We start from the raw sequence: 11855 nt of genomic DNA, 5'->3' as shown, positions 1-11855 counted from the left end.
GCAGGAGACGCAGGAGACTGGGGCTTGATCCCTGGGTCAGGACGATCCCCTGGAGGAGGAAATGGCAACCCACTCCAGTGTTCTTGCCTGGAAAATTCCACAGACAGAGGACCCTGGCGGGCTACAGTCCATGGGGTCTCAAAGAGTCGGACACGACTGAGTGATTTAGCACACATATACGGTGTGGCTCTTTGCAGGCTTTTATTTTTTAAATTTTATTGAAGTATACTTGACTTTTAATGCTGTGTTAATTTCTGCTGGTAGTTTCATGTTGAACGTAGTTCCCTGTGCTATATGGTAGGATCCTGCTGTTAATCCATCCTACATACATTAGTTCGCATGTGCTAATCCCAAACTTCCAATCCATCCCTCTCGCATCCCTGCTCCCCCTTGGCAACCATGAGTCTGTTCTCCATGTGTAGAATTCATCTAAAATGGACTATATGAGGGTCTGGCCTTCATTCACTTTCTTCCCAACTCTCCAGGGCCTCTGACCCACAGTACCCAGACCTGGTCCCTGCCGTAACTGCTCACTGATATCACCTGGGAACTTATAATAATACTCCCAAGGCCAAGTCTACACCCCAGACCTGTGAATTCAGGTTCTCTGAGGGTGAGATCCAGGCAGTCATTTTGTAAAGCTGCTCAAGAGACACCATTGTGCACAGAGGCTTGAGAAGCATTGTTCCATAGCCTCATCCTGGCCTGAGGGAGGCTGTGGTTACTGTCTGTGCAGGGTCTAAGTGCTCTTCCATGCTATTGAAGAAACACTGGGTGACTCTTCACACAGGGGAGGGCTCCGTGAAGGAATAAGTGAGGCAGCACACTCTGTTGCTTATAAATATAATTTATTACCTGTTTAAAAATTCTTTCTTGCATTTTGTACATGTTGGCTGACAGGATAGATGCAGGCAAATTTATAAACCAAAGAACTGCAGGGAAATGGAGAGAGGCAGCCAGGGCTAGCATCCCTCGCTTCCAGCGCATGGCGGCTCGGATGGGACCCCAGAGAGCCCGCCTCTGCAGGGGGTTTCTAGAAAAGGAATTGCATAGAAGATACAGCAAGAGGGAACTCTGAAACAGCCAAAGAAGTGTTCCATATCTGAAAAGCTAAGGTGGTGTCATTGTGTTTGAGAAAAGAAGGATAACACAGCACAAAACCTTACTGTGCCATTTCCGCAGTTGAACTGTCCCCCGGGACTAGCAGGTGGGTGACATGTCTCTATCGCACAGACTGCTGGGGAGTTTTCTCTGATAAACATTGGTTGTCTTCTTTAGAAAGAATGAAGAGAAGGTCACCAGTGTGTGACAGGTTAACATAAACTCAGTGAACACGTACATCACCGTGATACACAGCACACACACACACACACGTGTAGGGATGCTCTTCCCTGCAACGGGGCTGAATGCATCCTGTTGGGAGGCTGAGGGTCACACTACCAAAGGGGAGGATGCAGGTCGCACCTCAGCTTGTTCTGACTGCTGTCCTCCTGCTTTTTCAAGGCCAGGAGGAGTATGTGTTAGAATTTATTCACCCTCATTTATAGGCGTCACCTAACTATAAAAGGGTGAGGTGTTTTGCGCTGGCTGTGGATTTCTTGCTCTTTTGCTCAATCAGGTTTGGCATCTGGGACATGTTTCAGGTCACAGTTCTTGGATGTTGCCTCACGACAGTGCTGACCTTCAGAGGTCAGGGTTTATCAATGCTTAGGCTGCTGATCAGCAATAATTGCCCACGATTCACCTTCTGAACTCAGTACCGAGGGTTATTCCACCCTGGCTGGTGCCATCATCTTCAGTAACTGCTCTGATACTGCCAAGTCCAGGAGACTTTGGAATTTAAGATTGGCACATAGGACTTAAACATATTGGCTAAAAGACCCTGAAGTGTTACAGCTTCAGCAGCTTAGACTTTTGCTGAGGCACAGTCTGAAATGGCAGGTGTGGAGGCTGATGTACACCGTAGCAGATGCTTTGTCTCGTGGGCAGCTGACCTTATCTCAGGCCACCTTCCTTTTTCCCTTCTCAGCAGCTGGTGGGTCAAGACTCCTGACACTCTGCAGAATCCCAGATCATCTCCGGACAGTTCTCTGTAGTAAGTAAAAGTCTGAAGTATATGGCTGGCTGGGAAATAGCTTCTGTATTGGTTGGTTTTGTTTGGCAGTGCATTTATGGAGTTCCTGTCTGTCTGTCCTGGCAGCACTTTCCTTGACCATGCTGAAATATAGCCAGGCGTGTATGTTATGTCTGGGTGCATGAGCCCATTAATATTCCACCTGTAGATCAATTCAGGCAGGTGACAGGGCCACTGAAAAAGCTGAGAGCCATGAACTCTTCTGAAGACAGATTTTTAGAGCAGGATTTCCAAAAATGGGGCAATCACAGGGCTGATAAGACTAAAGTATCAGGAAGTTAATTGTTGGTATGTAGAGCAAACACACCCAGTGACATATAAGGCCATCTCCCTATTTTCACAAATTGGTTTCAGGCATGAATTATGGAAATATTTATGACTCCATTGGCTTAACCTGTATAGACACAGGCTTAAATTATTAATGCTTACAATGTATTTATTCCCCTTATGTCTGATTCCATAAAAAAATCATTTGAGATGCAAAGGAACTTTTTCAAAATAATCATTACAGCCAGAGATTATACAAATAGATTTCTTAGGGTAAAGAAATAGCACTTGATTGCACAGAGGCAAAGTTCTAAGGATTTCAGCCAACATTAGCTCAGTAAAGTTTAAAAAAATACAAAAAACCAAAAAGGCAAAGTGTAATCGTTGGTCCTGTGAGGCACTCAAAAGGTAAAACAACGTTTTATTACCTTGAGATAATCAGTTATAAAAATATTTTCCTCATTGGTTCCATAAATTCTAATGCTCATTGACCATTATCATCTTTACAAATAATTGATTTTGAGGGATGGCATGATGGCATTCTGACTCACAAAAGTGCCTCTGCTCTCAAAGCAGATGGATCAAACCCAGTTTCACTTGGCTGTGTCCACAGGCATCCTTCCTGTCATTGGCCTCAGACTTGGACTGGAGTCTCTGTGCAAGATTGATAACTTGTCCAGAAGTCAGCAAGAGCCATAGCTCCTGTTCAACCTGAAGTCTGAAGACTAGATAAGGAAACTTTTTCTACCTATTTTATACTCTCTGGAAGGTCAGTATTTTTATGCACTTGACCTCACGTACAGACCTTGTAGTGGCAAAGGCAGTGAACCCTGAGCAGATGGTGATCAACTACTGCTTCCTGCCTCAAACATCCATGAGAGAGACACAGGCAGACGTGGACCAGGAGCGCACTGCTGTGTTCCCAGCAGAGACACACCTCAAGATACAGGAGCCAGAGCCTTGTCTGTGCCTCTCCAGAAGAAGGTAAATAAAATCTCAATTCTACTCTTGCAATGTTTAAAATATCTTGCTTACACCCCTAAAAAGTGTTACTGACTGTATAGTTTCCAGAGTGTCCTGAACTCAGTCTCCATGACTTCTTCCTAACGAATGGTTCTACTATCTGAAAGTTGGGAGATTAAAATCTACAAAATAATAGTGAAAGTATTAGTTGCTTAGTCATGTCTGACTCTTTGTGACCCCAAGAACTGTAGCCCGCCTGGCTCCTCTGTCCATGGAATTCTTCAGGCAAGAATACTGGAGTGGGTAGCCATTCCCTTCTCCAGGGGATCGTCCCAACCCAGGGATTGAACCCAGGTCTCCTACATTGCAGGCAGATTCTTTACCATTTGAGCCACCAGGGTAGCCCCACAAAATAGTGGTATGTATCAGTATAAAGGGTTGGAGCTACATGTTGTCTAAATATTATCAGGGTAATTCATTTTTTCAACTATTGTCCTTTGTCATAGGTGTCTTTTATCTGCCATTTCATTCAGTTCTTTCTGATTGGGCCTATGATAGCATTAAATTACTAATACCCATTGTTGTTGTTAAGTTGTGTCTGACTGTAACCGCATGGACTGCAGCCTGCCAGGCTCCTCTGTCCATGGGATTTCCCAGGCAAGAATCCTACAGTGGGTTGCCATTTCCTTCTCCTGGGGGTCTTTCCAACCCAGGGATCGAACCTGCATCTCCTGCTTGGTAGGTAGATTCTTTACCACTGAGCCACCTGGGAAGCCCAAGATGGCTAATGGTTATTCAGTATACCAAAGGACATCTCACCCCAAACACTGACTTGCCTTGGAAGAGCTTACATTGCTTCCATGAAGATGGAGTTCTCCTGGGTAACTGAGGTGCATTTCCACACTGCTGTTCATGCTGTTTATGAAAGGCTCTTGGCTGTGAGCACCTTGGTGTTACAGTTTGCTGATGCCTTGTGCCCAGTTATCAATATTCTGAATCTAACTTCTATTCCTTCCAGAGCACATTAAGGAAATGTGATTTAGTGAGAGGAAAATGAAAACAGGATGAAACATCTGCCTTTAGATCCCCAAATTCAGAAGGAAGCTAGTTTCTTCTCCTTGATTAACAACCACAACAGTTTTCACTTCATTAGATGTAGTATTTGCATATATAAAACTTATTTCCAATTGGATGCTGCTTATGTCTAGTCAAGGCTCTGGTTTTTCCTGTGGTCATGTATGGATGTGAGAGTTGGACTGTGAAGAAGGCTGAGCGCGAAGAATTGATGCTTTTGAACTGTGGTGTTGGAGAAGACTCTTGAGAGTCCCTTGAACTGCAAGGAGAACCAACCAGTCCATTCAAAAGGAGATCAGCCCTGGGATTTCTTTGGAAGGAATGATGCTAAAGCTGAAATTCTGGTACTTTGGCCACCTTATGCGAAGAGTTGACTCATTGGAAAAGATTCTGATGCTGGGAGGGATTGAGGGCAGGAGGAGAAGGGGACGACAGAGGATGAGATGGCTGGATGGCATCACTGACTCGATGGACGTGAGTCTCAGTGAACTCCGGGAGTTGGTGCTGGACAGGGAGGCCTGGCGTGCTGCGATTCATGGGGTCGCAAAGAGTCGGACATGACTGAGCGACTGATCTGATCTATGTCTTCAAAAATAAATATCAGAGAACTAAAAGTAAGTTTTAAAACACATGAAGCCTAGTGAAAAATATAAATAATAATGACAAATCTTCAAAAGCTGTTTTGTACAGATTTTTATGTGTTTCTATTATTTCTGTGACACCAATGTGAGATGTCAAAACACAATTTGAGATGCGTATGGAGTCAGAAACAAACTTACTAGGCTCATGAAATGCGAAGTCGCTCAGTCGTGTCCCACTGTTTGCGACCCCATGGACTGTAGCCTACGAGGCTCCTCTGTCCATGGGATTTTCCAGGGAAGAGTACTGGAGTGGGGTGCCATTTCCTTCTCCAGGGGATCTTCCCAACCCAGGGATCGAACCCGGGTCTCATGCATTGAAAGCAGACTCTCTTACCATCTGAGCCACCGGGGAAGCAACCAGGCCCATAATGACATGTAAGTTTTGATGTGGGTAATTTAAGCGGAAAAAAAAAGTGAGAATAAGAAATGTCTTGTCTGATGTGAAAATTTCTGCATGTCGGTCATAAAGATGCTATACATGCTACAGGCATCCATTCCCACTGTCAAAAACTCCTCCTGAGATTTCCTATTAAACTTGGGGCAGGTAGTGTTATCTACCACTAGATGGCACCATGCACAAGTGAGAGATTTTTTTTTTTTTCCCTTCCAGATGAAGTAAACTGGTTTTTGCTCTCAACCTACAGCGAAGCCCTAGGAATGAAAGGGAGGGCATGTTACAGGATGGCTCATGAAGTTGCTCCCTATATACTGAACTGTTGAGCCTAGGCCTTCTGAGTTTGAGAGCAATTTAACAGCTATTACTTGACTCCCCAAAAGAAGGAAATCAGAATTTGCTGTGTACATTATTTGATGTAAATGGCGTGCTATACATATGGAAGTTTGCTCCCCTGACAGGGAACATGATGGGGGTCTATGACAGACAAGTACCTCACTTGTAAGGAGTTAACCGCCTTTCCCCTTTCTGGCGCTAAGATGCAGAACCAAATACCAGGACGCACTTCAAGTGAAGCCAGTGGCTTTGAAAATACAACTCCTGCTGCTTTCTGTAGTTCTGTGTTGATGACTTTTTAAAAGTCAGTTTTGAAATTATCTGGCTACTACATATTTGCTCCTTTCTATTTTTCATTAGGTATCAGATTTCTAATTCTTGCCTTCCAGAGATGACAGCCCCCCAAACCAGCAATGGTGAGTGATCTTGAGAAGTCATTTGAAGATGCAGCAATGCACCATAGCTCTTTTTCTGCTTCCCCCTTTTTAAAAATTGGTTTTTTTTTTGTTTTTTTTTTATTGTAGAGTACAATTTTACTATCTTTTGGTCAAAGATATATTGGTATAAGCATGATACACTGAACTTGTTTATTAGTGCAATCTTACCTTTCACAGCAAGTGTCATGTATTTTTATGTATGGTACAGGGTGTGGTCTGAGAGAGACAGATGATGGAATAATCTTCATGTATCTAAAACAGAAGATAAGAAAAGGCTCCCTACCAAGGTATCAACAGTTTCTCAGTGATGAGGATAGAAGAACCTGGAAATATCAACAAATTACCCAAACAGGTGAGGAAATGCATATGGAAAGAAGGGGAAAAGGGTAAGATTATTTCTAATTCAAATCCATTCAGTAACTTGGATACCTCTAGCCCCAAGGTAAACCACAGCCGTGCTTTGAAAGTGCTGATTCATATGCAGGGGTGCTTGTTCAGTCTCGGTTTGGCTCCTGGACTGTTGACTCTTTACCCCCCACCCGCTGAAAGAATTGAGCCCCTGTGTTAAAACGAAGAGCCTGTATGGTCCTAAAGAAATATCATCGTTTACACAAAGTAGTCCGTTGACTGACTATTTTTCAGTTAAAAAATTTTTTTAATTAAAAAATTTTTGACCAAGACAATAATAGAACATAATTTGCAACTAGTCAGGAAGGCAACTGGTCCCAAGAGAGGAAAGAGAGTGACAAGGGGATGCCATCTCTGGGTGAACAGCATGATGCAATGACGCGAAGACGGGACTTGAAAGCATAACAAATATGTTACAGGTCAGAATAATTATCTTCCAAGTCAGAACTATTTGGAAGGCATAATGTAGCCTGGGCGAAAGACAGGTTGAATCATTAAATGATCCAGGTCAGCGTCCATTGTGGTCTTCAGACTGATGAAGGAGGCTGGAGGCATCACAGTGGGAAGTCAAACGTTTTAGGACCTTGAGCCGATCTAATCCACCCCTTCATTTTACAGGTGAGGAAACCTGAGGTCCAGTGAGGGTAAATGACTCTCCCCAGGGAGCACAGATGACAGTGACAAACCCAGAATGAGAACTGGTTTCCTGATCTCCAGCTCAGAGGCTGTTCCTTCAATCACACTGCCTCCATGGTAGACAGAGGACCCACCAAAGGCATGTGGGGCTGCATGACCACAATACTGCGTGAGCTTGAATCGAGAGCATGTCCCGTGACAATACTTGGGGGACAAAGCCCCTGCCTGCGCAAGCTCAAAGAACAGACTGACAAAGTCGGTACGCATTTACCACCTTCTCAGGCAGAATGAGTGAAGAAAGATAAAAATGTCAAGGAAGCAAGGGATGCCTGCTTAATTAAACTGGTGACCACATCCACCTTGTTATGAGAAGGTGCCCAGGTCAGGTCGATACCTAAATACTAACAGTACTGCTAACAAAAACAAGGTAAAAGTAAATCCTTTTACTAGAATACTTGTAAATACTCATCAATAATAATAATGATGATGATGATAATACCTTTTAAAAAAACCAAAACACTTCAAGTTGCATATTACCAACACACAAGTTGTGAAGAAACTCTTGTGTTGTTGAACATGAATCAATGTCTTCCCTGTGATGATACAGCTTTATTCCCGAGGGCATGAGACAGTGCCCTCAAGGAATAAGAAGTCTTATCTATTTCTCCTTTATGCTTAGATTCTCCACTTCCCTGATACAAACAGTAACACTGGTTCTACAAGTTCTAGAAAGAGAACACTGATGGGAGGATTATCTGAGACACTTGATGCACACAATTTGTAGGAAAACTCTTGTGATTTCTCTGTAAATTACTAATCTGAAAGAGACACAGCAAACCGTCCACAGCTTCAACTTCAAATGATTTAAACAAAAATAGAACGAGCCATGGACAGTGTCTGCATCCCTGTCCAATTTGATGTAAACAACGTTTGTAGAAATTGGGTTTGTTAAGAAAGTTTATCCATATATCTGGATAGCAATAAAAAGCGTTTCCTAGGAAACTGTAAGATCCTGTACCACACAGCATACAGCCCAACTAAGAGGAAAATTAGGTTGATTTCTAAATTCAAGATACACATTTGTACAACTGTTCTGAACTCCTGTGGCGGTGTCCGAGTCGAGTGGGCGTGTACATTGGTGGCTGTGTCTGCCTTCTCTCTCCCTCTGCAGTCTTGCCTGTGGAGCTCACTGGTCCAGACGGGTTTCCTCCTCAGCTGTGAGCCCCTGGGCTCTCCTCCTGCACTTCAGCCCCAGCCTGGGTCAGTACTGCCCTTCTGCTAATGACACTACTGTTTCATGTCTTCCCATTTCCTCTAAGACAGCTGCCAGCACGCTCAGGTTTCCATCTGGGAAGTTCTGTGCTTCCCAGAGATCCAGGATGACACCAGTTGGACTTGATTTGGTGGCAAAGTAATTCAAGTACCTGTAATTGGTAATGGGAAAAAGGGCTGAACGGTGTGATTTATGGGTCTGTTTTCTTTTCGGTGTTGACGAAACCTTTTTGTTTCTGCATTTCTATAAGTATCCTGGTCCCCCTTGAGAAACTGGGGCTTGCAGTGAGCTGTCCTGAATAACTAGCTCATGTTTAATTAGGTCAGCCCCAGACAGGAGACGTGATGCTTAACTTTGTTAACCTCAACTCTGAGTAAGATAATTTAAGAGACAAGATGTCTATGGGTCACATCCTGAACAGGAAATCAAGAGGCTTATGTTTTCTTTCCAGCCCAGCCTCTGATCATCTTTGACAGGTCAGGCCTGGGGTTTTGCTTGGTAGTGATGGCAAAGTTCTAAAGAGAAGAGGCTCCTGAGGTCTCTTCATAACAGCACTGCTGTGTTTAGCATGTTAATTACCCATCCAGCATTAGGTCCTGCTTCAACAGGAGGTGAGGAACAATAATTAGTGAGTGGCTATATCATTTAGGGGGATTTAGCCCATCAGCCTTGCGAAGTAGATCATAAAACCCGATGCTTAGAAAAGTCAGAGAAGCCCAGGATGTCTCTCAACCATGTATCTGCAACACCATGGTGCAAGAGACAAGGTAGGAACTTAATACATGTTGGCAGAATGAAAAGCAAGTAAATGTGCAGATGGAAAGACAAAAAAGAATGTTGCTCTAACAGTTATCAGTCCTGAAGCCCTGTGTCTGACAGGAACCAGGCTTGAAGCCTGGTCATACCCACCTGTCCAGGTTGAGCTTATGGGCCAGCATCCTCCAGTCGTGACCCCTGGTCTGCGGGGCATCCAGGCTGCTACAGAGCTTCTGCCGGATCGGGGGCGGGATGCTGAAAGCGCTGGGGCCCGTCATGGTGGTGATGGTGCTCGCTGGGTCCAGAAGCGGCAGATCCATGCCAGTAGGTTCCTGTGGTTCAGGCAGGGCAACAACACAGCATTATTTCTGAAGACAAAAGCAATCCTTATTGACCCAGTCAACATAATGCCTCGTTTGAAAAGATAAGAGGAGAATGGGTGCTATTATTCTCCTTACTGAGAATGACTTCTTTCTGGCTGCAAGTTGTGATTCTCTATAACCTGGCTTAGAGGAAGAAGTATGTTGTGAGCTGACTTTGCACAGCCTGGGATTTATGGGTCTTCCTTCAGGACTGGGCTAGCCGGAGACCTCGTGTGTAACTCAGTAACAGCTTTTCTACTAGAATTTCTCCAGGATGAGCCAGGGAATGTCTAGAGATTCTAGAGACTGTCTGACCCTAAGGGGAATGCCCTGGGCAAATGCTCGAGGAACTTCTCCCTCTGACCTCTGTAGAAGATGGCTTGATTCTGCTTTTGAATGAAATGGAACATAGCTCTCCTCTAAATGATATCAAATTAAGACTAATCTTTTAAAAGAAAATGGTGAACGCAGTATACTGCCTTAGGGCAAACTGCTAACAGAATCCTCCAATTGCTATACACCCTTAACTTAAAAAAAAATCTAATTTTAGTAGAGAAAACCATAGACTGGCTTTTAAGATAGTTTCAGCTCATAAAACAGCATAAATGTAAAATCGGAATTTCATCTGCAGGAGAAACTCTAATCATTTTCTGATCACTTCTGCTGGTTGGAAAAGCAAAAGCAAATGTTGCCTGGGAACTATTAAAGTAATAAAAGAAAATCCACTTAATCTACTTTAAATGTCATCTCTCTCTTTTTTCCAAGCAGGTAACTGAGGTGAAGATAATTAGCTGCTGGAGGATAAAGCACCCACATGCAGCTCCAGCCATCAGGAAGTCTCAGGGTCTGGCGAGGTGCTCCACCCAGAGGTCAGTGCCCCTGCCGTGCAGAACCTCCCAAACCCTGCTGCTCCTGCACTGTGGGGCCCCAGGGTGCATCCTGGGGTGGCCTGCTCCGTGGCCCTGGATCAGCAGCCAGGACTCACTGTGAGGCTTGTGCATCGCACCACACGGGGTCTGTCAGGGCCTTTGGAGGGCATGTTAGAACCAAAAAAAAAAAATTTTTTTAACGTAGAACACACAACAGTGTTGACTATGATCACAGTCTTTGGCCTCAAAACCCAGAGCTTGGCAAACTCAGTCTCCGAGGATTGTACTGGCTCCTTTATGTTAACCTCCAACACATACCCGGACTCAGGGGACTGGTGTGAAACAGAGGCAACAAATGGGAGCTGGAGTCCCTGAATCCTGAAGATCATTCCCTGCACCGGGCACAGAGCTGTTTTCAGGGGACCTTGAAGGCATAGTACTTAAACCAAGGGGACCAGAAGAGAGGGCGAAGGCACACGTTGGTGCTTTTCAGTGGATTTATGGTAGGAATGTTCACACACAAGTGGCCAACACTTCTATTAGGTATAAATAGAGGTTGGGGCAGAGGTGTAGAGAACTTACACCTTAGGGCTACGGCCCACTTTGGGTCCTCCGTACGTCTTGTCTGGACCATGACAATGGGGTCTAGGTGGAAACCCAGCCGAACTGTCCCTGGCTGGCCATGGAGTGCTGACTCACAGCCTCAGATGTTCTCATTGGTGGCCACACCAGCTCCCTGCTTCTCACCTATGATCTCCCTTCTGCCACACTCATCTCCCTAAAGCCCAGCACTGACATTTTCCTGCCTTCTCTTCAGTTCAGTCACTCAGTCGTGTCCGACTCTTTGCAACCCCATGAATCACAGCACGCCAGGCCTCCCTGTCCATCACCAACTCCCGGAGTTCACTCAGACTCACGTCCATTGAGTCAGTGATGCCATCCAGCCATCTCATCCTCTGTCATCCCCTTCTCCTCCTGCCCCCAATCCCTCCCAGCATCAGAGTCTTTTCCAATGAGTCAACTCTTCCCATGAGGTGGCCAAAGTAATAGAGTTTCAGCTTTAGCATCATTCCTTCCAAAGAAATCCCAGGGCTGATCTCCTTCAGAATGGACTGGTTGGATCTCCTTGCAGTCCAAGGCACTCTCAAGAGTCTTCTCCAACACCACAGTTCAAAAACATCAATTCTTCAGTGCTCAGCTGCCTTCACAGTCCAACTCTCACATCCATACATGACCACAGGAAAAACCATAGCCTTGACTAGACGAACCTTTGTTGGCAAAGTAATGTCTCTGCTTTTCAATATG

The 11855-nt window shown here is 44.7% G+C and overlaps 1 protein-coding gene and 1 long non-coding RNA gene across 8 annotated transcripts in view; one reads left to right on the top strand and one right to left on the bottom strand.

The window, feature by feature from the left end:
• The first annotated feature begins 1193 nt into the window (after positions 1 to 1193).
• The window catches only part of LOC104994677, a 15978-nt gene continuing 5316 nt past the window's right edge, over positions 1194 to 11855 (top strand). For 2 of the 5 annotated variants that reach the window (XR_825979.1, XR_825975.1), the window contains exons 1-6: positions 1196 to 2095; positions 3015 to 3385; positions 6170 to 6225; positions 6455 to 6598; positions 7273 to 8550; positions 10450 to 10550. This is a non-coding gene — a long non-coding RNA (uncharacterized LOC104994677). Of the gene's footprint in view, positions 2096 to 3014; positions 3386 to 5352; positions 5455 to 6169; positions 6226 to 6454; positions 6599 to 7272; positions 8551 to 10449; positions 10551 to 11855 lie in introns of all 5 variants that reach the window. The other 3 variants (XR_825977.1, XR_825978.1, XR_825976.1) reach the window with 3 other exon arrangements.
• UNC5C (unc-5 homolog C (C. elegans)) overlaps positions 6879 to 11855 on the bottom strand; it is a 428547-nt gene continuing 423570 nt past the window's right edge. For all 3 annotated transcript variants that reach the window (XM_010848326.1, XM_010848327.1, XM_010848328.1), the window contains 2 exons: positions 9473 to 9651; positions 6879 to 8714 (listed from right to left, as the gene is read on the bottom strand). In XM_010848326.1, the coding sequence (XP_010846628.1) occupies positions 8552 to 8714; positions 9473 to 9651 (342 nt within the window). In that variant the 3' untranslated portion in view covers positions 6879 to 8551. The remainder of the gene's footprint in view (positions 8715 to 9472; positions 9652 to 11855) is intronic.

The sequence above is a fragment of the Bison bison genome, unplaced genomic scaffold (assembly GCF_000754665.1).
Source record: "Bison bison bison isolate TAMUID 2011002044 unplaced genomic scaffold, Bison_UMD1.0 scf7180017864263, whole genome shotgun sequence".
Taxonomy (NCBI): Eukaryota; Metazoa; Chordata; class Mammalia; order Artiodactyla; family Bovidae; genus Bison; species Bison bison.
The sequence above is the reverse complement of the archived record's forward strand: the minus strand, read 5'-3'. Positions and strand labels throughout refer to the sequence as shown.